This window comes from Typopeltis vanoorti, chromosome 14 (assembly GCF_054136105.1).
Source record: "Typopeltis vanoorti isolate ZY-2024b chromosome 14, IOZ_Tvanoo_1.0, whole genome shotgun sequence".
In the NCBI taxonomy this organism is placed as follows: domain Eukaryota; kingdom Metazoa; phylum Arthropoda; class Arachnida; order Uropygi; family Thelyphonidae; genus Typopeltis; species Typopeltis vanoorti.
The window spans coordinates 78,833,301-78,860,244 of record NC_143562.1 but is presented as its reverse complement, the minus strand read 5'-3'; the positions used below and the strand labels follow the sequence as shown (position 1 = coordinate 78,860,244).

Sequence of the window (26,944 nt, the reverse complement as noted above, 5' to 3'; positions counted from 1 at the left end):
TATTCTTTTTATAGAGGGCCTGCATAGCTATTTGACAAAGTCATTGTAGAATGAGATGTAAGCTGATGTAGACGAGGCATGAAGTTTAGAGAATTTAGTGTGGAGGTAGTCATTCAACTGATCTGTGATATCCATTCCCAGAAGGTGAGTCTGGATGAGATATTTAAGAATTTGATGCTTATATTCTGGAAGAGGAGGAGGATCATCTAGAGATGATGTTAGTCTGAGAATCAAAGCCTCTTCAACAGTAGGATGATGGCTGGTAGATGGAGAGACAGGAGATATTACCTGTCCCTACCTGTGGCAGATGTGCAGCCAATTCTTGAAGTAAGGCTTTGTAACTGGCTTTCTGTTTATGACACTTGATGGCATCCAAGGATCTTAATGGGAACGCCTTAAATAATGCCTCATTGATTTTCTTTATCCCTCGAGCCATCAACTCGATCTCATGAGTGGCGAGGATCGTAAACCTTGCAGACTCAGATCCTCCGTATACCACTTTTTGATATCTGTCAATCAGTCATCCTCTTATTATTATTATTACTACGGGCTACTCCAGGAGTCCTTAGACTCATCGAGGGCGGCCATAAACATCATGTTCACACAACTGTTCAACATTCTCACAGTATCTATCATACCTTGCCTTGAACTCGCTCACTGTCATAGCACCCACAACAGACTCTGGCAACTTATTCCACTCATTTACCACTCTAAAAGTAAAGAACCCAGCTCTAACACCCCTGCTAACCACGCTCTTGCCCAGCTTCCATGGGTGTCCCCTAGTTCTCCCACCACCAGTCCTGATCTCAAAAATATCATCTGAATTAATCCTATAGAATCCTTTTAGCAATTTGAATGTCTCAATCATATCTCCCCTTTTCCGCCTATCAACTAGTTTCTGCAACCCACAAATCTTCAACCTGTTCTCATATGGTCCATTCCATAGACCTGCTATCATCTTAGTCACTCGCCTCTGGATCCTCTCCACCTCCTCCCCATCAAAAAGGAACCGAGGTGACCAAATCTGGGCACAGTAGTCGAGATGAGGTCTTATCAGGGCTCGATACAGAGGTACAATAACTTGCTTGTCTCTGCTCGTCAAGGTATTTTTCAACAACCAAGTGAGTTGATGATCTGATTTAGCTACTTTCGCAATGTGCTCCCTAAACTTCATCTCCCTATCCACCAACACTCCCAAGTCCCTGGCCTCATCAATCTCTTGGAGTACAGTTCCACCAATGTGGTATACTACTGCTGCTAATCTTTTCACTCCGAAATGCATAACCTTACATTTTGTCACATTAAATTGACATCAATTCTCCTTAGTCCAGAACTCCAATCTATCTAAGTCATCTTGCAAGACTTTGACATCTTCTGCGTTCACTATCGCCCTACCCAACTTTGCATCATCAGTGAACAAATGAACTCTCCCACTTAGACCCTTCCCTATATCGTTAATGAACAGATTAAACAGCAGTGGTCCAAGAACAGAACCCTGTGGCACACCACTAATCACACTAGCCGTCTTTTGGACTCTACTCCTGAATAAACTACTCTTTGATATCTCTCCATCAACCACCCAGCTATCCATCTCACCAACCCTATATCCATTCCCATATGTTGTAGTTTACGGATTAGAATTCCATGTGGTATCCTGTCAAACGCCTTTGCCAGGTCCAGCAGTATCACTGTAAACCCATTTCCCTTATCTAGTTCAGCCGTCACCTTGTTATAAAACTTGAGCAAGTTACTGAGGCATGATCTACCCTTCACAAAGCCATGCTGTCCTCTGTACAGTATCTCATTTTCATCAATCCATTCCTGTATTTTTCCCTTGACTACTTTCTCCAAGACCTTGACAACGACTCCTGATATGCTGATCGGTCGGTAATTTGCAACCATAGTCTTGGATCCTCCTTTATGCAGTGAAACTATTTTCCCCTCTTTCCACGCCTTCGGGACTAAGCCAGACCCGAGACTCAGATTAAACAACATGGTCAAGGGCACTGATAATTCATTAGCCGCTTCATGCAAGACCCGTGCCGGTATACCATCCAATCCCACAGATGTATTCACATTAAGGTTCTGTAATAGACTATTCACCTCCACTTCATTCATCACAATTCCCGTATAAACTAATGGTTCCTTCATTTTATCAACGTCACCACCTGGATGATATACTTTTGCAAAGTGCGCGCTCAGTAACTCCACTATATCGACTGGTTCAGTGAACTCTTTACCATCGTCATTCCTTAAAATCATTTTGCCATGTACAGTTTTTTTCTTGCTTGCAGCATATTGAAAGAACTGTTTGGGATTCTCTTTTGCTTGCATAGCTAGTTTCCTTTCATAATCGGCTTTTGCTGTTTTTACCACATTCGTTAACCTTCTGGCCTGCACTTTATACCGTTCGTGTGCCTGCAGGTCACCCCTTTCTTTAAATTCCTTACATAGTTGTTTCTTTTTTGCAGCTAATATTGTATAACCCAAACCCTTTTTCTCCAATTTATGCAGCAGTCTGCCATGCTGTATTTTGTCAAAAGCCTTAGCAAAATCCAAAAAGATCCTGGTGTATCCATTCCCCTTGTCTAGTTCAATGGTAACATTGTTACAGAATGTGAGCAAGTTGCTAAAACATACCTTCCCTTAGTAAACCCATGTTGTTCATTGCAAAGTAGAGATTCACTCTCAACCCATTTCTGAATGCGGGGCCCTAACCAGTTTTTCCGAACCTTCACCACCACTCCTGAGATACTAATTGGTCGATAGTTGGATACATCGGTCTTTGCACCACCCTTGTGCAATGGAATTACCATACATTCTTTCCATTCCTGTTGAATCTTCCCTGTTCTGAGACTCATATTAAATATCCTGGTCAAAGGAATGGCCAGTGCCAGTTCAGCTGAACACTCTTTTAGCAGACGTGCTGATATTCCATCAGTCCCTATTGCTGAATTCTTATTCAGTTTGTGCAACAGCTCTAATACCTCAGCCTCTCACGCCTGTGTTTCTTCATCTAGTGAAGAGGTAACAGTGAGCTCAATGTTACGGTTACCAGGTTGATAGCTTTTAACGGAATGGGCACTCATTAACTGAACAGCCTTTTCTGCCCCTCTAACCCTCACACCATCTGGATTTAGAAGAATTTATTCTTTCATATTCACTCTTTCTTTTACTTGCAGCATATAGGTAGAGCTCTTGTGGGTTGTCTTTAGCACGCAAAGCCAGTTTCTTTTCATAATCAAACTTTGCTCTCCGTACAACAGTTGTGACTATTCTAGCCTGCTGCTTATAACGTTCATAACGGACGTCATCCTTATGCAAACGGTTTTCCTTCTACATCGTCCTTTTCTTACGAATCTCTTGCTTAATAAGATTACACATCCATTTGACTCCTACTCTGTTTATTCTTCGAGCTCTCGGGACACATTCTGATATCGCATCATTTAAGTATTGTTTAAATGTTTCCCATGCACTGTCGATATTCTTTCCATCTAGCAACCGATCCCATTCCACTGAACTCAGTATACTCCTCAGTTGGTCATAATTTCCTGCTTTGTAGTTCAGCATGTAACCTTTCCTGAATGGAACATTCATAACTTCCCAAGTGAGTACCGCATGATCACTGTCACCAACTGGAGGCAAATAGTTACATCTTTAACTGAAACACCCTCTGATACTATAATCAAATCTAACAGTCCTTGACCTAGAGTTCCTTCTGTCACATGCTGCTGGATGAAGTTGTCCCGCAACAGATCGATAAATGCATTTTCATTCTTCTCATGAGGTTCTACTGCTACCCAATCAATATTTGGTTAATTAAAGTCTCCCATTATGATTACTCTTTTCGCGCTCATCTTTTTTATTTGGTGATGCATTTCTTCATCACTAGCAACCGATCCACCAGGTCTGTAACAACACCCCACTATGTAATTTGTCTTGTTAGATTCCACCTCACACTATATGGCTTCAACTCACTGCCACATGAAATATTGTTAGTAGTATTACTACATTCATAGGTCTCAACTCTAACTTGATTTAAGTCATCCAATATCATTAGCAGCATCCTCTCCTACCCACTCTATCCTTCCTAAAAATACTGTAACCATGACACTCGATATCAGTTGGTAGGGCTGATTCTGATAGCCAGGTCTCACTAATTCTTACAATCTGAGGTCGCGACATATTGACTAAGGCAACAAACTCTACCCCTTTGTTTCTGATACTCCTAGCATTCGTATATAGACAATAACCTACCTGCATGCTTTATTGTATACTCTTGTTTGCAGTCTGCCTGACATAGTTAGTTGGACAACTTGCAGATCTCTATTCTTCTCCAATGCCTTACACATGTATGCATCTTTGCACACACATGATGGGTCTGAAACGGACAAACACAAACCCTAAATCGTTCTCGCCTCGTCAACATTTCCATGACAAAGCCCATTCATTCCCTTCATTAACACGGTTATATACCATTGTCGCTCTTACACTCATATTCACACCATTCCTCCCTTTATAATTTAGTTTCCATGACTCTCTGTGTTAGATCTCATACCAGCTAGTTTTTCCAGACTCCTTATACCAAACGCATTCAGGTGTAGGCCATCTCTCTTGTACAAATCCAATCTTCCCTCAAAATCACTCCACACATCCAGAAACTCATATCCATTCCTTCTACACAGCCTACGCATTGTTACCATCATAGCCCTTCTTTTTAATTCATTTTTATCATAGCGAGGTAAAATACTAAAGTCCTTAGAAAACCAGTTCTTCGAAAACAAATTTTTCGAAAGCAAACGATGAGGAAAATATAATAGAATATTTACGTGGTATTACATTTAACTATAATATTAATTAATAAATGAAAAATAAAAAAAAAATTGTTTTGAATTTCATATACTTTTTGTTTTAATGTATATGTGTAACATATGTAAATATGTTTGTTAATTACAAAATAATATTAATAAATGGATTAAAAATTATTTTTTCGTTATTTTAATATGTGCAATTATACCTGTTCATTTTTAAATCATTTTTGGACCACTTTTTTTTAACCGTCTCATTTCTTAAACGAGCCTACAAAGTTTGATATATGATATAAACGAAAATATTTATCAACTAGCTGACTCATTTTTTGCATGGGAAATTTCAATATAACTTCTATACAATTTTGTAATTCTACACAAGAAAAAAAAAAATAAACTTAATTATAAGCGAGATTTTTCAAATTTTATGTTTAGATCGTTCTTTTAACTCGTTTCTCAAAAAATAGAAATATTTAAATTTACCGGGTAGTAGATCAGTAGAAAAGAATGGTGATTTTAATAAAGAAAACGATACATTTTTTTTTATTTGCATTGCATATTTGATCTATTATTTTGTCACCCAGATGATCGTCGCCTAGTTGACCGTATCCGGACCATTCACTCTCTGCAACGAATATATTAAACACACGCTACATCGCACTAAATTCCGCGCGTTTATATCTATAACATTAATGTCTTGGTCGCCATTTTTCTCGTACGCATCGGTGCCATTACGTAGAACGTTTCTGAAAGAATATCGCGCAATAATAGTCAAGACTAAACAACACCAAAAATAAACGATACCACCAAGTGTGTTTAACAATATCTACTAAAAAATAATGATTTATCTGTGCAACGTGTACGAATAGCAGAAATTTTTTTAAGCCTCGACCGGTTCCCAAATTAGTCGATCCGGCACGAGGTTGCGGATTTTTCATCATAGTTAGGGACAAGATGTCAGCAGTTGTCTGTTGTACTCTCCTCCCTGAATGTCAATTAAAATCACTAATACTCTTGGACTAGCTGTCTCTGATTGGCTGCAGTCGAGATTGACTTCCCCAGTCTTCATAAGGTAGACAGGGCTAAAACAACAGCCTCGTCTACTCCCATTGGAGACTAAAAAGCGTTAGTGGATTTAAGTTTGACATAAGTAATTACTAAAAAAAAAGCTATATCCAATACCCTCAATTTTGTACCTGTAGTGATGGATCTGTCCTTTAAGACTTTAAAAAAAATCTCTGACTGTTTTCCTGGCCATTCCTAATCTCTTTTCTGAACAGCAACTCTTCACATTAATAATGGATCGCAGATGCTCCGATATACTGACCGCATTTATTTCTCCGTTAAGACATGCTTGTTTCTCAGGGTTTTCTCTATCTATACTTTCTTCAGTAACATCCATAAGTAATCTTCGTCTTGGGTTGAGTTTTGTTATCTATTCTTGCTAATTTCATTAACTCAATTTGTTCTAATTCATTCCTGTTCTTACAGAAGAGTACTGTATAATCAGTATTCTTTCAGATTGCTGACTCATATGCGTATTTCCTGTGTTTAGCTCGCCCAGTGCAACAAGGATGGAATCCTCAGCACAAGACGAGGCGAAAGTAGGCATCCTTACCTAACCTTTGCATTTATAAAGCAAATAAAGTAATCCGACATCTGTTGCGCATACAAAACGGCTGTCGATTTTGATAATGTTTTGAGGGGAAAACATTACTTTCATTACCTTTTCACAATTTCATAAACTACACAAAAACTTAAAAGTTTTTGTGTAGTTTATAAATCACGTTACCAAAGTTTAAACCTAAGTGTTAAGCTAAGGAAACCTCCACTTTGGCCTGAATCCTATAATTTTGCTTGCCTGGCGCCGTCTCGCTCGTGCTGTTCATTACATGAGCAATACGAGCCGTTGGGTGGACTTATTTTTTTTACAGAATTTTCGATATATATATATATATTTTTTTTTTTTTTTACCCCCCATCTCCCAAATGACTGCAGTATGAACACTTGTGACGAATTTTCCGCAGTTCCAAATTTGAAGTTACATATTGTATTATTCAACATTGCAATGAAACTATTTTGCTTCTACTTCGTTGTTGGGAGTTTTTTTCACTATACAGAGACATTTTCATTCCCGTCTTCGGAAAGAATAGACGTCGCGAGTTAAAAATCCATATATTCATGTGAATAAAAATGAATTATGTGTTTTACAAGAAAAACACTACATCTGGTATCTCCAACAAAATATTAGCACATCCGGGATTTATTGTTATGTAAAAAAGTGCGTTGATTATGTATAATAATATTATATATATATATATATGTGTGTGTGTGTGTGTGTGTGCGTGAAAAGTTTTTTACCTATAAACTTGGTTTTTTTTACTCCTCCTTCTATTTTATTGAATAAAATATTATTTTTCCTTAGAAGACAAAAACGATAAGTAAATAAATGCACATAACAAGCATAGGAAATTGTACAGGATGATTTGTCATTTAGGGCTTCATCGACGCAGACGTAATTTATGCCGCTCCTAGATGAATCATCTGAACAACATTATTAGTCAACCAATGTATAGCGTTGTTTAGTATTGGTTAGTTTATATTTTGCAAACAAATCTCTTTCCCGCTATTATTATTATGGCCATGATAAATGCGAATTATATGATGACTTGTAAATCAACCCCCCCCCGTTCCAACTTATTGGATACATATAACACCACCACTGTAAATTATTAATAAGTAATGAATAATCACCCACCTAATGAAGCATTTTTATTCACATCTCTTCTTTCCGCCCTTTTATGTGCCAATCATTCTCACATGGCTAATGGTTAGTCAGTCTCATACAGATGTGGCAGTTTTTTTTTTTTTTTTTATTATAATATTCCGCAAAACGGGCCCACTGGCCATTAGAATACACGTGGAATTAACAAATAATGAATACACTAGCCTAATAGAAGAACGATACTGTTTTGATGGGTGAAGCATAAATGCTTTTCATATTCCCCTCCATCTGAAAAGGAAAGTTCTTTGGGTGGAGAATTATTGAGCTTTAAGCTCGCCCTGAAAGGGCAGTGAGATTAACTGTGTTAATCTCAGCTGAGCATAGAATTGATTTGGGTCTCTTGTATTTGCAGAAATCTGCTTCATTATAGTCTGAAACTTGCTTGATCAGTGGGTTCGGATGATAATTGTCTTGATAAAGAACTTTTCAGCTAGGTCATGAAGGAGGGATGTGATGTAGGGAATGTTGACGTCTCTGTGAATTTGGGAGTTTCTGATAAACCACAGAGCATCCAAACTCATTCTCAGACATTTGTTCTGTATTCTCTGCAGCTTTTGAATATTTGTTTTCGAAGTATGACTCCATGCAGGAGATGCGTAAGTGATGACTGGGCGTATTACCATCTTGTATATGAGCAGTTTGTTCTGAGTATCGAATTTACTTTATCTGTTGATCATGGGGTAGAGCTGCGCTATTACTTTGGATGTCTTTGAACTTATGTGTTCTATATGATTGGTGAATTGTAGTTTTTTATCGAGAATTACTCCGAGGTATTTGACTGTATTCTGGCATGGGATTTTAACACTTAGTAAATGTATATCTTCCTTGATTTGAGGCTTTTTTCCTAGTGAACAGTATTGCTGAACTCTTCTGTGGATTGGATTCTCCAGTCCATCAACCATTTCTCTAATGTGTGAATACTATTTTGAAGTCTTTTGACAGCTAGTTTGTGGCTGAGAGATCTTGCTAATAATGCAGTGATTGTTGAGCTTGGGTTTTGAGGGATATCGGCAATATAGATAGAAAACAGCAAGGGGGCCAAGAGTGAGCCCTGTGGCACTCCCGCCAGAACCTTGCGTCTGGTTGATACAGTTTCATTTATTTTGACTTGCATGTATCTGTCTCTGAGGTAAGAGTGAATTATTTTAACTAGATTAGTAGGCATATTGAATGTGATGAGCTTGTAGAGCTCATCACATTCAGTATGATGAGCTCTGTGAAGACCCTTATGCCACAGCTTATCAAAAGCCTTTGCAGCATCTAAAAAGACTGCAGCTGTATGTTCCGGTTGAAGCCTTCGGAGATATATTCGATCAGCCTGTGGATCTGCTGAACGGTGGAGTGGTTTTTTCTAAATCCAAATTGCTCATTTGGGATTATACGTAGTTGGTCCGTTTGTGATTGAAGCCTAGTAAGGACTACCTTTTCTGCGATCTTTCCAAGGTTAGACAGAAGACTGATAGATCTGTAGCTTTCAGGGAGTTGGGCGTTTTTTCCAATCTTTTTGATTGGTGTGACATCTGCTATTTTCCATGTTAAAGGGAAATACTGGAGTCTGAGGATGGCATTAATTATGTTGACTAGATGTACAATGGCTTTTCTGGGGAGTAGTTTACTTTACTTGCACGTAGTGCAAGTCAAGGCTACTCGTGGTAAAGGAAGAGTTGCCTTGACTTGCACTACGTGCAGGGTCAGCTAGACTTGCAACACTTGCAGGCGCAAATTTGACTGACTTGTCTGTTTGCTTACTTGGGAAATGGAGTAAAAAAGCCAGGTTTATATTTAAAATAGCTTGGTATCTTTAACATATATTATACCCAAGGTAAAAAACTTTCTACATCTATCTCTTAACCTGAGATTTTTATTTAATAAGGTCAAAGCACCTTATTAAATTATGGTAACTTGTGTTGGTAAAATATTTATAAGCTCTGTATTACTTAAAACTTAGTATTTCTAGCCTGGCTCCCACTGATGAGACCTCGATAGGGGTCGGAACTGGTGGGGGCTGGCTTTGAGAGGCTCTGCTTGGGGATAGGTTTTTGCCTGTCTCTGAGTAGGGCCACCACTGAGATTATGGCTCTGGCTGGTGGTGGGGTGAGCCTGCCACTGGGTAGAGCCAACGCTGATAAGTTCTTTTCAGTGACGGAGTGAGTCTGTCACTAAGTGGAACAACGCTGAGTTTGACGGTCTTTCGGCCACAATGGAGTGGTCTAGGGATCGTCCTAATTTTTAGAGAGGCCTTTACTTTACTTTACACCTCAATAAAGGTCGAAACCAATGAGATTGCCAATATGAGTTCGCCCTCTTGAGGTTTTTACCTTAAGGGAGCAATTTGAGTCTCAGGGGAAAGTGTTTTCCAGCACGGCCCGGTGAGGGGCTTTGTCGGTGAATGCTTTTCTTCGGAATATGAGCGGTTCTGCTCGGTGGTGGTGGAAGGCCATCACTGAGTGGAGCCAACGCTGAGATGGACGGTCTTTCGCGCACAATTGAGTGGCCTAGGGATCGTCCGAATTTTTAGAGACGGCTTTACTTATTCATAAGGTAACCGGTCTGGGTAATGGCCCCTTGCCTTTAATACATAGCATCATACATCCCTTCCAGGAAATGTGCTTTGCATTAAGGGTAAATGTTAAGAATATATTAAGAATAGTGATCAGAGCTTATTCTTCCTTTACCACGAGTTGCCTTGACTTGCACTACGTGCAGGGTCAGCTAGACTTGCAACACTTGCAGGCGCAAATTTGACTGACTTGTCTGTTTGCTTACTGGGGAAATGGAGTAAAAAACCAGGTTTATATTTAAAATAGCTTGGTATCTTTAACATATATTATACCCAAGGTAAAAAAAACTTTCTACATGTCTGATATATATATATATATATATATATATATATATATAACCAAAACTCTTTTCTTTCTTTCTCTCTTTGTTCATCAGTTGGCCTCTAAAGAACAAGAGCACTGAATGTAGATGTTTTAAGTTGGTGTCCTTTCAAACCACCTTAGCTGACTTTTCTGAATGGTTTCTATCAGTTTTTTTTATTTATTTTTTATTAAAAAAAAAATTTTTTTTTTAGCTTTCCAATAGAACAGTGTTTCTCAAAGTGTGGTACGCGTACCCCTGGGGGTACATGGCAATTTCTGCCTGGATTCTACTGCATCTGAGACCTTTTTATTATTAATGTCTTTAACTACGCTGCCATTTGCATGCCTAAGGTAGTTGAGGTTCCAACTCGAGACTTCCCTGGAGAGTGTTTTTTCCCAAATCCTCTCCATTTCTATCTGTTATTGGTCTCCTGTTTTTTTTTTTTTTTTCATTAGTACTGACGCTGTTTTGCATTGATAACGCGCATTTTGAGCTTCAGCTTGTGCTAAAGCTTACAACCCATCCCAAACATCTTCTTGTAATTGTGCTGTCTCGTCTGGTACTTGCTTGCGGAAGCAACCACGACGTACCTAATACTGAGACATCAAATATCGATAGATCAAGGCACCAAATGTATACCTTGGCACTGCAATGTTGGAAGGCATCTTCTGCCATTGCCGGCCTGGTTGGCCGTGGTTAGCGTATCCGCTCTCCAGCCAAAAGGTTGCGGGTTCAAATCCCGCCGTGCGCATGGATGTTTGTGATTGTGAAATACTAGTGGTGGTGATGGACAGTAGTTTCTATCACTAATCGATAATCGCGATGTTGTTAATTTTATATGGTGTGTTTATATCACTATATTACCCATATGTTTTTCAAATATTAGATGTGTCAAAGAAGCGTTCTTACCGTTTTGTTCAAACGCGCATGCTCTGGCCGTTCACGATTAGTGTTGTTCCTTTGTTCAGCTATCGAGGTTGTCACTGCTGCTCACCAAATTACTAGATACGCATTATGATCTTTTTTTTTTAAATGCGGCCCTCGGATTACCAAAGGTTGGACAGCCCTGGTGTAGATGATGCGGTTCGCTGTTGTTGGTGGATTGAGTGGTGGAGATGGGAGAGTTGTAGAGTAAGTGCTCTCTCTCGATGTGTCTGGGACGCCCTGTAGGTGTCAAGTAATAATAATAATAATCTCTGATGTGCATATTTGTCCAGGAGGAGACTGCCATCATTGGATCGGTCATCGGATATTTATTTCAATCACTGGTTTGAGAGCCAGATTATGGAGTTTTATCCAAATGCAAATGCGGTTATGAACCAACTTTCATTAATACGTAGAAATAAGTACGTAATACGTAAAAATCAGATTCTGTTGATTCGTGCCTGTTTGAGGTTGGCTGACAGAGAAATGTCAGCCAACGCTAGTTTTTTTTTATATAATTTATAATTCAATAACTTAAAATTCTTTACTTAAATTATATGAATTTATTACGTAAAATGAAAATATAACTTCATAACTTCTTTTATTCGTATACAAGTTTGCGTTTGTTTAAAATAATTCCAGCATATCATGAATATTATAAATTAAGTGGATATTAAATTTAACATCATTTCAAAGTCGAATACAGAAACTATAAAAGTTTCGTGCGAAAATTGGCCAGAGAGCTTTCGGGAATACACCGCCGCCATACTACGAGTTGCCCTAGCCGAACCTTGTAGTAAGTGACAAACGTTCAAAGTGCCATATATTCACCACCCACTGGTTCATTTTGATGAGGTTTCACTAGTCTGACAGCTGTTTCAAACTCATTGGTTTTCGTCGACACTGTTTAAGTAAAAGTCTTTCTAAAAATTAGGCGATCCCCGGACGAGTGACCGAAAGATCGTCCAACTTAGCGTTGGTTCCACCCATTCACAGGCTCACCCTACCACTGAGCAGAACCGCTCATATTCCAGGGAAAGGCACCCGCTGACATGGCCCCTCACGGACCACACTGGAAAGCACTTTCCCCAGAGACTAAAAATGCTCTCTCAGGCAAAACTCTCAGTACTAAGGGACTTGAAGCGTCGGAGAAAGAACTCTCGGTCGGTGCGTAAAATCAAGAGCCAAAAGGCTTCATTTCGGTGATGGAAAATTATATAAATTAAGTGGATATTAAATCCACTTAATTTATATAATTTATATTAAAGCCGAATACAGAAACTATAAAAGTTTCGTGCGCTTCAAGTTCCTTAGTACTGAGAGTTTTTGCTCTCTTAGGTTTCTGCCGAGTCTTGCCTCGCTGGGGGGGGGGGGGGGCTTAAGATTTCGATAGAGTTTTTCCTGAGAGAGCATTTTGAGTCTCTGGGAAAAGTGCTTTCCGGTGTGGTCCGTGAGGGGCCATGTCAGCGGGTGCTTTTCCCGGGAATATGAGCGGTTCTGTTCAGTGGTAGGGTGAGCCTGTGACTGGGTGGAACCAACGCTAAGTTGGACGATCTTTCGGTCACCCGTAGGGAGTGGTTAGGGGGATCTCCTAATTTTTAGAAAGACCTTTACTTAAACAGTGTCTCTGACGAAAACCAATGAGTTTGAAACAGCTGTCAAACTAGTGAAACCTCATCAAAATTGAACCAGTAGGTGGTGAAAATACAGGCGCTTTGAACGTTTGTCACTTCCTATAAGGTTTTCGGCTAGGGCAGTGGTTCTTAACCTGGGGTGTGTGCGCACCCCTGGGGGTGCAAGAAAGCATTTCCAGGGGGCGAGAGCAGTTTCTAAATTTTGACCCAGATTCGATGGACGACAGCTATTTAATAAAAGACGATCTTATTGAAATACGAGCCAATGCACGTATTTAAATGGAATTTGTAAAACTCGACTGAGAACAATTTTGGTATCCACAGTTGGCAAAAGCAGCATTGCAGACACTTTTACTATTTGCCACCACCTACCTGTGTGAAATGGGATTTTCAGCACTTTTGCAGATAAAAACAAAAGCCAGAAATCGCTTAAATGCAAGTGATGACTTACGTGTGGCTCTTCCAAAAAAGGAGCTTCGCTTCAAAAGTATTATTATGAATAAACAACAACATAGCCATTAAAAATTGAGATATTGTTTTGTATGTATATGTAAATGTATGTGTTTATTTTTCAATAAATAAATTATCTTGTAATAGATGTAATTTCCTAAATAAAGAAATAGAAACACATTTTTCAAGGGGGTACGAGAACTTATTTTTAGATTCAAGGGGGTGCCGATCACTAAAAAGGTTAAGACCCATTGGGCTAGGGCAACTCGTAGAATGGCGGCGGTGTATTTCCGCAAGCTCTCTGGTCAATTTTCGCACGAAACTTTTATAGTTTCTGTATTCGGCTTTGAAATGATGCTGGATTTAATATCCACTTGATTTATATAATTTTGCATCGCCGAAATGAAGCCTTTTGGCTCTTTATTTTAGTAAATATCATGAATAGCTTTTGAAACATGATCATACTGTGTCAAAGTTACATTCAAGCGGTCAGTAAAACAACGCGCATATAGCGGATAGTGTACAGTTATTTTGAATAAGTAAATATTAATTATATTTATTTTAAAAAGTAAGATTGTAGGCCTATAATCATACATCGTTGGTTGATATGACTAAGGAACCGCAGAATGTTGTTATTATACAGGTATCTCCATGGAGTCAGAAGACTCATCCTATTGACACACTAGCCATTATTCTCACAATACCTATCATACTTCTCCTTAAACTCATTCATGGACGAAGCAAACCACCTCTGGCTATGCATTCCACCCATTCACCACCCTCCAAGCAAAAAAAGTTAATACCTTGTTAACCACACTCTTACACAATCCCTTATTCTCTTCCCTCTCGCACTGTACCGAAAAAAGTCATCAGTGTCAATCCTATAAAACCCTTTTAATAACTTATATGCTTCTATCATATCTCCCCTCTTACGCTATCAGCTAGTTTTTGGAGTCCAGACCTTTAGTCTATTCTCATAGGAAGCATTTCACATACCTGCTGCAATCTTTGTCACTCATCTCTGAATCCTCTCCACCACTTCATCACCAAGGAATCCAGGCGACCAGATCTGTGCGCAGTGGTCCAGATATAGTCTTATAAAGGGGAACAATAGCTTCCCTATCTCTTCTTGCCAGTGTATTCAACATGTAATTTGATGTGCTGTTTTGGCCACTTTTGCAACATGCCCTCTAAACTTCAAAAAGGGAAGAAAATTTACAAATGAAATTTTTTTTTCTTCATTTACGGGCATCAAAATTTCTTTCCGAGGGCAGTCAGTTGGACAGTATTGGACTAGTGTAATAATACTGTAATAAATTTCCAAGGGCGCCTTTCACAGCCATTCAAAACTTTGTTGAGGAGAGGAATCATTGGTCATATTTGGAACATAGTTATTTCTTAAATTGTTAATGCTCACTCATCCATTCTTTTAGATACGAAAAGATTCGTAAGGTGTGGGGAGGGAATCCTTCTCAGACCTCTTTAAGTCGCATTGTTCAACCGATTTCAGTCACATTTGGAACATGCTTGTTTCTTACGTTGCTTTTTACCTAGTCGGACACAGTTACAAGTTATATTGTTCATGGTTTGGACAAAATTTGAATAAAATTCAAATTACGTTAGAATAGTTCGAGGGCTGTAATTTACTCATCCATGAGATACACTTCCCCCGATTAATAAACGATAAATAGTTAAATTTAGATTAAATGATGCGCTGTCATGTTAACTCTTTGTTCCAAATAGAACGTTTGAACATGATGACAGCACATCAACTTGCAGTGCGATTTCTGTTAAGTTTTGGGCACCAAAATATGTATCAATTACTATTTGTCTACAAAGTTTTGAATGGCTGTGAAAGGCGCCCTTGGAAATTTATTACAGTATTATTATTATAACGGTGTCTCCATGGGGTCAAAAGACTCATTGCGGGAGACTCTACATTGTCATATATAATAATATAACCATTATATTATAACATATATGACCTGTCATACATATAATAACCTCTCCTTAAATTCATTCACAACCACCTCTGACAACGCATTCCACCCATTCACAACTTTCCAAGCAAAAAACCTGGTCCCTAACACCCTTGTTAACTACACTCTTACACAATCTCCAGAGATGTTCTCTCACTTCCTGCACTGGTCTTAAAAAAGTCATCAGTATCAATTCTATAAAATCCATTTAATAATTTATATGCATCTATCATATCTCGTCTCCTACGTCTATCACTAGTTTTTGGAGTCCACAGATCTTCAATCTATCCTCGTAGGGATATTTTCTTTTCAGTGCTAATTTAAAAAACAGTCAGAGCTGCTAGTCACTGAACAGTTTAGATTAAGTATATAGCATTTTAGCTGAGTTTGAAGGGATATGTGCTAGAATAAGTCGGTCAGATTCTATCCATAAAAAATTTAAAATTTTAATAAATACGTAATTAATGAGCCTCTGTAGTTCAGTTGTTTAGACCAGCGCTTCCCAAACTGGGGGCCGTAAGTTTTGTTGAGGGGCCGTGAAATAATGAAAACAATTTTAAAATGTTTTAAGACTGAGTAGATTTTTTTTTTAAATCTTAAAAGAAACGTGTTTAATTTTTATTGTTTATTATTTCTTTATTGTTTTTATATTTTTTGGAAAAAATCACACATTGATGCTGGTTCAGAAATTTTGCTTCTTGCGTATTTCGGCGCTTAAATGAATATTAGTAAATATATGCTTATTTATATAAGTTTCATTTTAAAAGTATTGATAAGAAGCACAAAAAAGATTACAAACGCAAAATCTTGAATATAAATACAATAAATAGTATAATAATATATGTCTGTTTCACGATTTTTTTTTTTTTTTTTCGATGGGGGCCATGAAATATTTTAATTTTTCCAAAGGGGGTCTTGGCATCCATAAATTTGGGAAGCACTGATTTAGACGAACGCTTTCGTTGGAAAGACTAGGGTTCGAATCCCATCTATGACGTGAGGAACTTTTTTATCAGGTGTTTTCAATCAAATACAGGAATACCTTGTATAGCGCGGTTTTGAAAAACGCGGGTTTTGGGCTAACGCGGTTTTTATTATTACACTTATCATTATTACACTAACATTGTCAACACTGACCGGCGACTCCCGGGAGCCGCAAGTGACAGTCGAGAGCCACGTTTATGCAGTAGTTATTCGTTTGGCTCTCACGTAGACACGTTCTTTCCCCGCGGCATTTTATTATTTACGTTAATATTATTTTATTATTTAAGAATGAGTGAAAAGAGACAAAACAAAGAAGACACTGTTGGAGTAACAAAAAAACGCAAGTGGTTGACATTAGAGAAGAAACTTGAAATTATAAAATGTCACGAGAATGGCGCTTCGTTTGCTAAAATAGCACGTGAGAATTCAATGAATGAGTCATCTTTACGAACAATTATTCAGAGCAAAGAAAATATTAAACAACATGGAATGAGCACCGCTTCTAATATGTCAAAAGTGATCACGAGAAATCGATCTTCTACGACGGAAAATATGGAACGCCTTCTAATGATCTGGATTGAAGATTGTAATCAGAAAACGATTTCTTTGAGTCAAATGATAATCCAGGCAAAAGCAACAAGTCTATATGACAAAATAAAAGAAAATGAAAGCGAAAATGAAGGAGGTACAACCAGTGAAACTTTTATAGCAAGTTGCGGGTGGTTCTACAATTTCAAAAAGCGTATGGGACTCCATAACGTAAGAATCCAAGGTGAAAGCACAAGTGCTGACACTAAAACTGCAGAATTATTTCCCAATGAATTGAAGGAGCTTAGTGAGAAGAAAGGCTACACAGATGATCAAATTTTTAACGCTGACGAGACTGGCTTCTGGAAAAGAATGCTTTCGCGCACATTTCTAGCAGAGAAGGAAAAAACACAAGCTGGGTATAAAGTGTCAAAAGGACCGATTGACACTTTTACTAGGAGGTAATGCATCAGGTGAGTTAAAATTGAAGCCACTGTTAGTGTACGGAGCGGAAAACCCAAGAGCTCTTAGGGCTTTACAAAGAACAATTTACTTGTTCGTTGGCGTTCGAATAAAAAAAGCGTGGGTGACTCGTTCAATTTTCGAAGACTGGTTTGAAACTTTTTTTTTGCCAAGAAGTTAAAAGCTATTGTAAAAAGAATGATATTCCCTTTAAAAATTTGCTTTTATTAGACAATGCGCCAGGCCATCTAAGTCTGTTGACTGACTTAGATGAAAATGTCAAGATTTTTACCTCCAAACACAACATCGATTCTGCAGCCGCTGGATCAAGGCATTATCTCTACTTTCAAGGCTTACTATTTAAGATGAACTTTTGCCCAAGCTATTAAAACATCAGAAGAAGAAGATTCTTGGACTTTGAGTGAATTTTGGAAGAAATTTAAGATATAAGATGCTATTCAAAATATTTATGAATCTTGGCAAGAGGTGACTCAAAGCAACATGAGAGCCGTATGGCATAATATCTTGCCGCCTTGTTCAAAGGACTTTGTTGCCTTTGCAACACAGAAAGAGGAAATCTCAACAGAAATTGTGCACATGGGAAAAGATCTTGGTTTTACAAGTTTAGATTGTAACAATGTGAACGACTGTATTGATTCTCATCCAAATGATCTGGTTGATGAAACCCTTTTGGAGTTGGAACAACAACGAGCCTATGAAGCAGAAGACGAAGATGACCCCACTGATGTCATGGTTGAAGAATTTTCCTTTGCTGACCTTTCAACTTTTGTGAGAAAAATCGACGAAGCTTCCGACTTTCTCATAAATGCCGATCCGAATTTGGAAAGAAGCATCAAAGTGAGACAAAGTCTCAATAATGCTATTAAATGCTACAGAGATCTAGTACTTGAAGAGACAAAGAAGACAAGGATAGTTCAACGAACACTAAAATACTACTTTAGTAAAAAGTAAATTACTGTGTGCTAAAATTGAAGCAATATTTGTTTTGTTTTCTACAACTTTTATATCAGTTTAAAATGATTTTATTTGTTATTTAGTTAATAAAAATAACAATTCTTTTTCATTTTTAAACATTTTTATTATCCTAAATTTTTGTAATAAACAAATTAAATTGAAAACCTTTATAAATAGACTTCGAACAACGCGGTTTTGCATAGCGCGGACGCTTCTTGGAACCAATTAACCGCGCTATACAAGGTATTCCTGTAGTCAGTTAGCCGTTCTCATAAAAAGGTGTTCTCTCTCTCCCCCTCCGAAATTCGTGTTTTTCATTCCTCAGAACAGGCAAACTGGCTAGAGGAACACGCGATTACAAATTGAACACTACGAGAATAAAGATGAACCACCGATCATTCTTTCGGATTTGGTTTAGAACATCTGCACGGCGAAGTGTAGGTCTGTGTATAAGCGTAAATCAGGAAGTAATTAATAGATCGAATTCTTCATTATAGTTATTTTAGTATGAATTTCTTTATAAATACTTATGCAAAAAAATAGTTTCGTTTGTTTCATTAACTAAGGTGGATGTGACGTCATCCTTTCTTGTTTCCAGGGCAACAGTACTACTGCTTACAATTCTCTGTTCTTGCTATCAGCAATTTATATTTGCGATGCAAACGTAAGATTCTGTGGGAAGTATTCAGTATTGAGACCATATTATAATATAAATAGTTTACTAAAAATAGGCAATTAAAACCCGGCAAGTTTTCGTACATCGTAAGACTTGCATCATCAGGGGTAGTGGTGCATGAAAGTTTTACACAGCAAAAGGCCTATTAACAATTAATTACACATATTAGATGTTTTTGATAACTTCACAACTGTTAAATAATAATCGATAAACCAGAATGCAAATGGTAAATTCGTTGCTGTGCGTGTTGGAACATTGCTATGTCGTAAGTCCAAGTCCGTGGCAGTTAATTTTTGATGAAAGCAGACCATACTTCATGTAAAATTAAGTCTTGATTTTTGTTGCATTTATTGCATTACATTATATTTACGATATTTAGAGTACCTAGGAAATTGGAGGTTTATTTTGAATTTTTTTTTTCTTTCAAATAAATTGGAGCGGAATTTTATCACGGACTATTTACTAATCTTGAATCTGTATCAGTTACGAAATTTTTTTGATAGGGGTTATTAATTAAAGTTATTTATTGATCTGTTCTCATTTAATTTACAAAAGGATGCACAGATGTGTACAGAAGTGATTCACCTAGAGATCCTAGGTGAATCGTGAAGAAGCCAGTACTCCTAGATCGGAGGATAACTGCTAGCCTTCGATGACGTCATATTTTGATTAAACTTCACATATCGATAATTCGACAAATTTCATTATTTCTCGTTTGCACACTTAGTGGTAAACAGATATGAGACACGGAGAATCATCTCCAAGCATTTGAACCGAAAGGAATCTCACGACTGCGAATCGATGAGATACACACTCGTTAATAGCATCTACAGGTTCATAGTATTTAAAAAAAAATAAAACAAATGAAATTTGAGCAAGTCTTGGTTAAAAATCATAACTAAAATACACAATTCCACTTTTTCTTCCTTTTTTTTTTTTTTTTTAGGAAAGAGATCATCACTTGCTTTTGCTGACGAGCCACTGCTTCTTTTTCGGGCTTGCACACAATAAAGTGTTCCCCACTCCCCGCAACACACACGACCGCCATCCTATATACACGTCTCTGATCCATTAGACCTTTTAACTAGCATTCTGCACCCAAGCTTCTTACAGGTCCACTGTGTTCTCCGATAATACAGCGAAATGGTTAATAATAATCATCCGCGAGGGGAAATCCTTCCGGAAAAGACCTTTCGTTTCGAATGCTTTTAAATAATGAAATTATTTTCATGGGACTGCTATATATTCACAAACTTATAAATTTAAGTATTCAATACAAAAAATTGTTATTAAATAACTGTGTATATTCTATACGAATTAGTGATTGTGTAAATCCAGACTTTAATGTTAGGAGAATGGACTTCAAATTTTAGAATTAAATTACATTACTGTATGTGTTTTGTTATTTAATGATAAATCCATAATATTTATCGATTTCTTGGATGGGGGCAACCTCTCCACTTCCGAATTGTAATTTGGACTGTTAGAAAACTAATTTATTCATCTATTACAATTGCATACGTATATGAATAAGTGAACTTTTAAGGAAATAAATACATTTTTGGTATGCATAATTAAAAAAATATCATGTGGCTGCTAAACATGAATTTTTAAATACTTTTATTTATTAACTGAATATATTCCATGTGAATTAGATGATTGTGTCGAGTTCGTTAAGGCAAAAACATATCTGTGGAAGAAAGCTCTTTCCTGCTAGCATCCATCTGTTTCCTGTATTGAAGGCTGTTGCCGTTTCCGTTAGTTCTGGAACGTTACATGCTGTAGGCATGTGGAAGCCATAGAATGTCAAAAGGGGAAGTAGCCCTGACTCGAGTTTTTCCGGCATTGCAAAAACAGTAAGCCAGGGAAGTGGGGTGGAGGGGGTGGAGATGTAGAGGAAATAACATTGCAATTCTTAGTATATAACATACAGTAGCTGTGAATATTAACTAACGTTCTGATTTCTACCTGTGATAAAAACTCCAAATGCTAGGTATTTAATTTGTCTACAAAGTTATTTCATTTTTTTCTTTTTTAATCTTGTGATGAAACGTGTCGCATGTCTATCTCTTAATTTCCATTGAATGTTGCATAATCCAGTATTATGATGAAAGGCTGTAAATGTTCAATTATACACTCTCAATGATTTAGTTTGGTTTGTGTGTGGGGGGAAGGACTTCCTGTCACGTGCATCCCAAATGTCACCGGCTGCTGCCATTCATTCAGCCGCAGTCGTGGGCGTACGCTTCTGCGCACTCGTGAACAGTTATTCTACTCCTTGCCAGTGTTGTGATATAGTACGTTCTTCCGTGGAAGATCAGAGCGAAAGAAGGCTATCTAGGACTATTTTAGTTCTGTAACTGAATGTGTGCTGTTATTATTTTTTTTTAATTCATATTGTTATTTCCATTAGTTTGTTTTCTTTTCTTTCATGGTCCGAGGACACAAGTTTTAATTTCAAGTCGAGATAGACTAGTAACATGCAATTTCATCAGATGGAAATAGCGATGTCAGTTTACAGGTGACAAGTTTCGTGACCGTGTTTCATCGGTAATCAACTCAGTTCTCTTCCCCAAAAATTACTTGTATATTATCGGTTATTATTTATGGAGATATTCTATATCTCTGATACTAAGAAAAATTTCTAACATGTAACCCTGGCTTTGCTGTTATTTGTACATATATTTGTAATTAGTCATATTCTCTTGTAATTAGACATGTTAAGGTGTTTTCCATTCGGCGGTTATCATATTCTTAATGACGATGATTACACCCAGGTGTATGTGTCTGAAAACGTTGCGGATGCCAGGTCGGAGCTGACTCAGGGTAGCAGTATACTTCCAGTTCAAACTTTCCGGAAGCCCCAATCGGAATTGCCAGTGACCCCGGAAGCCAAGTCAGATTCAGAGGTCAGCATAAGAAGGACAAAAAGTGCCGAGATCAAACAGCTTGACTGTGAATCCAAGGTCTTGAGGAAGGCAGCAGCGTCCACGGACTCAGGTCTCGCAGAAAGATATACTCGCTTCCCGACAAACACTTTAAGCTCTGAGTACGACACTAGTAAAAGTGCCAGTTGCACCCTTCTAACGCTAAACGTCTCAAGAAAAATGCCGAAAACCAGAATCCATTGGATCTCAGGAGCAGGAGCTAGCAGCAGCAGTGCTAATAATTGTCATCATAATGAGGGAGGATTACCGAGTGAATGGTCCAAGAACGGCAGTCTCATCAATAAGCCACCACGAGGGTGGTTACATCCCGATCAGCAAGTATTAGATGGTGGAGTCAGTTACGGAGTAAGGGTAAGTTGATTTCTGATAATACTTGTATTGACAGAAGTATATAATTTATGTATTATAAATTGCAATTGAAAAGTTCAAAACTTTTATAATGAACAATACTTATTACAAAGTCATCTCTAATGGAAGCTTGTAATTTACAATTTCATTAAATTGTTTTTATTTAAAATGATTTTATTACCATTAACTTCGACTTTGGGAAGTATCCTTAAATGATTTCACATAATACTGAAAAGTTGATAAAACTGATGGGATAAGAATTTAAGTTTTCAAATTAGAAATACAACTAAATATAATTTGAAAATCATTAAGTTTCAAAATATGGAAATAGTCATAAAAACATGCAATTCATAACATCATTGTTGTATAGGGACATTCTTCATTGCAATAATTGACCCTAGTACTGAGTTTGGCTTATTTGCTTGTTTATCATTTGTACCATATCATTTTATATCATTTGTCTGCTTCTGCCACTAAAATGACCATTTATAAATTGGAAATGACCGGATGAATTTTAATGTTCATTCTGAATACTACATTTTATTGAGTTTCATCCATCTGAACTATTTATTGCTATATCATTTCATAGGAAATATGTTGCATAATGGTCCAGTTGAAACTAAAATTGAGATGTCTTTTCAAATTTTAGTGATGATCTCAAATACCTAAAGTTCGTTTTGACATTTGCCCAGCTATATATATTAGAGGACAAAAGTATGTACAGATAGACTTAATGTATCTAATAGCCACTGTACATCTGAAAAAACATATATAAGCTGCTGAAAACAAGCAGAATCTAGGCTAAGTTAGTGATTTATCTTATTTTAAAATAAGGTGTGATAGGTAGTGCAGATATTGTTATGATGTTATATCATCAGCCTTTTTGGCGAATGGTTAATGTACCCACCCTTCTCCAACAATGTTGTGGGTTTGAATCCTGACATGGATGTTTGTGATTGTCTTCAGGTGTGAGATGAAGTTCATCTGAGGCGAGATCACTGCCCTGCTTACTGAAGGCCTGAAGTGACTTGAAAACATTCCGCACATGGTCGCTTAGGGCAGGGTTTCCAGACTATGTAAAAAAATAAATAATAGAAAAAGTGATATAAAAAATTCCTTAGCATATCAATGGTGCTGATGCTATAGGTTCACAGCCTTTTGGGGATGGAAGACTAAGAAAAAAAAAAAAATGGTATTGTTCCCCAACTTCAATAACAATATCCACAACATACTGTTATGTGGATGCTATTAGACTTAGTGTATTTTAAAATCATAATTATGCACTTGTCTTATTTTAACTTTGTGATGCGATATGCTAAAGAAGTCTGACATTTTTCAACACTTCACTCTGGCCTGGTTGGCTGAGTGGTCAGCGTATCTGGCATGAATGTTTGTGATTGTCTGTGAAATTACTAGTGGTGGTGATGATGATGGGCAGTAGATGCTGCTGGTGTAGATGATGATGGTAGTTGGTGGATTGAGACAGAGTTGTAGAGTAGGTGCCTTCCCTTGATGAGTCTTTGGACTCTCTGGAGGTGTTATGTAATAATAATAATAACAACTCTGTTATTATTATTACATAACAGGTAGAGGAAGGCACAATACTTGAAAGTATGACATTAAGACGATCTCCTAAATATCATTGAAGAAACTAAGGTGAACCAAATATGTTTTAATATTAACTAATTTAAGACAGTCAACAAAGTAACTTGCATATTGCTTGTCTCAAGATTGTTTTACAAACCAATCCTTGTAAGTCATAAATTATCCCCCCCCCCCACCTTTTCAAATTATGCAACAGATGGGCAATCTATTTCCCAATCAATGCTATATAAAATTAGTTCATTTAATAAAAATTTTAGTAATTATTATAATACGAGGGTGGTCCGAAAAGTTCTCGGCCTAACAATTGAAAAAACGAATTTATAATTTCAAAATTATTTTAATTTTTCAACATAATCTCCCTTAAGACTAATACATTTAGTCCCACGATGCTCCAGTGCCATTATGCCATCCCTGTAGTGGTTCTCAGTAAAATCTGCAAAGTACCCCTCTACAGCTGCTATCACCTCTTCATTCGAAGAAAAACACTGACCAGCGAGGAAGACTTTTAGTTTTTCGAAGAGATAGAAGTCAGATGGAGCCAAATCTGGGGAATAGGGTGGATGTTCCAACAATTCATTGTGCAGATCCCTTAATTTTCCCATTGGCAAAACAATTTTGTGGGCAGGTGCATTGTCCTGATGAAAGATGATTTTTTTCTTCTGCAAACCAGGTGTTTTTTCACTAATTTTTTCGTCTAGTCTGGTTAAAAGATAGGAATAATATTCCCCGGTTATTGTTTTAACCTTTTCAAGATAATTAATAAACCTTTAGCATCCAAAAACACTGATGAAATTACCTTTCCTGCTGATGGAACAGGCTTCTGTCCACTGTTTGGATTCTGGTGTGTAATGGTGAATCCAAGTCTCATTCATAGTAATAAATCAACTCACAAAATCAGTTTTATTCTTGTTAAAACGCTCCAAGCACTGTTCAGAGATTTTCATGCGAGTGCATTTTTGATCTGCTGTGAACAAGTGCGCCACCTATCTTGCACAAAGGTTTTTCATTTATAATTCTACATGCAAAATATATCCTACACGTTATTTTGAAATGGCTGTATTCTCAGCAATTTCACTCACCAGTCATCCAATACCATATCGTGCACTTGATAAATGATTTTGGTGTTGTTACACTTTTTGAAAGGCCTTCACATGGATCATCTTCAAGGCTGGTACAGCCATGGTTAAATTTGACAGCTCATTTCTTAATTGTCGAAAGAGAAGAGTGCCCATAAACTTTTATGAACTTTGAATGAATTTCTTTTGGCTTTAAACCTTCTTTTACAAAGAATTTTATAACCACACGATACTCGATTTTACCCATTTCAAGGGATACAGATAACACCTTTGTTTCAGACAGCTGTATAAAACAAACTACTTGATAGAATGACTTGCAATTTTACATGGATGCTTATGACAGATGTACCAACTTAGGGAAAAAAAAGCTTGCTGATAGTGTTGCCATCTATAGTCGAGGCTGAGAACTTTTCAGACCACTTTTGTACTTGCTTACATTTATTGATATGTTCAGATCTAGAAAAGGCATCACCAGGGAATAAGCTAAATAAGATATTTTCGCTGATAAATTTCACGGGTTTTATACCCAGCATCAGAACACACACAGTGTGCTCTGATGTTGGGTATAAAATTTTTTATAAAGATAAAAATTTTTTTTTATCTTTATAAAAATATATCCGACACTTTCAGGTCTGGCAGACCATGCTTTGGATACCCCTGCACACAGGATCAATTGGAAAGAAACAAAAATAATGCACAGAAGCTTCTACAAGTCAGAGAAGTTGTTCCTGGAATCAACAGAAGCCTTAAAACATACCCCAAACCTTAACAAGTATGGCTGTATAAATCTACCAAAGATTTGGGAGACAGTCATCTTAAGACCAAATTAATATTTATTACTTTTATTTTATTTCATTTTTTCAAACTTTCTAAGACTATCATTTGGACTACTATTTCAAAACTTTGAATTTTTTTTTTTTTTTTTTAAACCTAGATGGCGCCATATTAGGACTTTAGTTTTGTGTTGCATGCTGCAATTACTTTTACTAGCCCCACTGTTACACCGGATTGTGGTTGTTTTGCATTTGTAACAAACTTTGAGTTGTGTGCTCTGAAGATGCTGGATATAATACCAGCGAAATATTAGCCTTTAAGGTTAATAAATAGTTATTTTCTTAATCATCTGTGTTCATATCAAACTGTGAAATCTATTACAAAAAATATATGGAGTATAATATATGAGGATAATACAGAAAAGAATATACAGTTAGTTCTCGACTTATGACAAGGTACTATTATGACAATCCTGTTGCAAGTCAAAGATTATACGTCAGAAATCACTATATGAACCATTACTATATGCTAACAGTTAATATACCGGAATGCCAAATTGTGTAGATCCTACACAATTTGGCATTCAGGCATATTAACTATATTTTTAACTAATTTTATTCTTTGTTTATAGTGAAATAATACAATGTACAAATTATAATGTAACATTTCTGTATACAGTTGCTGTACTGTAATAAATAATGAAACACGAGTGTACAGTGCTTCTGTGCACTAATCAGTAAAATAGTACATGGGGCAAGAGTAATTCTTACTCAACATATTATGTAAGAGAAATACATGGGGAAAGAGTAAGTCTTCAAAGTTGGTACTGTATTAATTGGAAATTTCATCAGAGTGGCTAAGTAATCAAATTCAAGCATTATAAGGATGATTTACCAGATGCATAACTTGTGGGAAGGTCTAGGCTTATCTTTGGGGTTTGTACATTGTCTTCTTTCTTTTCTGCAAATTTCTCTATAAAGCATTTGTATTATTGTCTACTTGGTTAAATCACCATGTTGAGATCCATTTCCTCAAACAAATGAATGCCTTGTTAACAGAGACAAAAGCCCATGCCAGTTTTTTTCACTGTAGACTTTTTGTGGGAGGGGGAGTTAGCTTAGTC

At 37.1% G+C, this 26,944-nt stretch overlaps 1 protein-coding gene across 7 annotated transcripts in view; it reads left to right on the top strand.

The window, feature by feature from the left end:
* LOC150099696 (SHC-transforming protein 1-like) overlaps positions 1 to 26,944 on the top strand; it is a 238,812-nt gene that overhangs the window by 101,605 nt on the left and 110,263 nt on the right. For 5 of the 7 annotated variants that reach the window (XM_090404438.1, XM_090404442.1, XM_090404439.1 and 2 more), the window contains exon 2: positions 21,848 to 22,369. In XM_090404438.1, coding sequence (XP_090260564.1) covers positions 22,178 to 22,369 — 192 coding nt within the window. In that variant the 5' untranslated portion in view covers positions 21,848 to 22,177. Of the gene's footprint in view, positions 1 to 18,821; positions 18,836 to 21,287; positions 21,621 to 21,847; positions 22,370 to 26,944 lie in introns of those variants that run through there. The other 2 variants (XM_090404441.1, XM_090404440.1) reach the window with 2 other exon arrangements.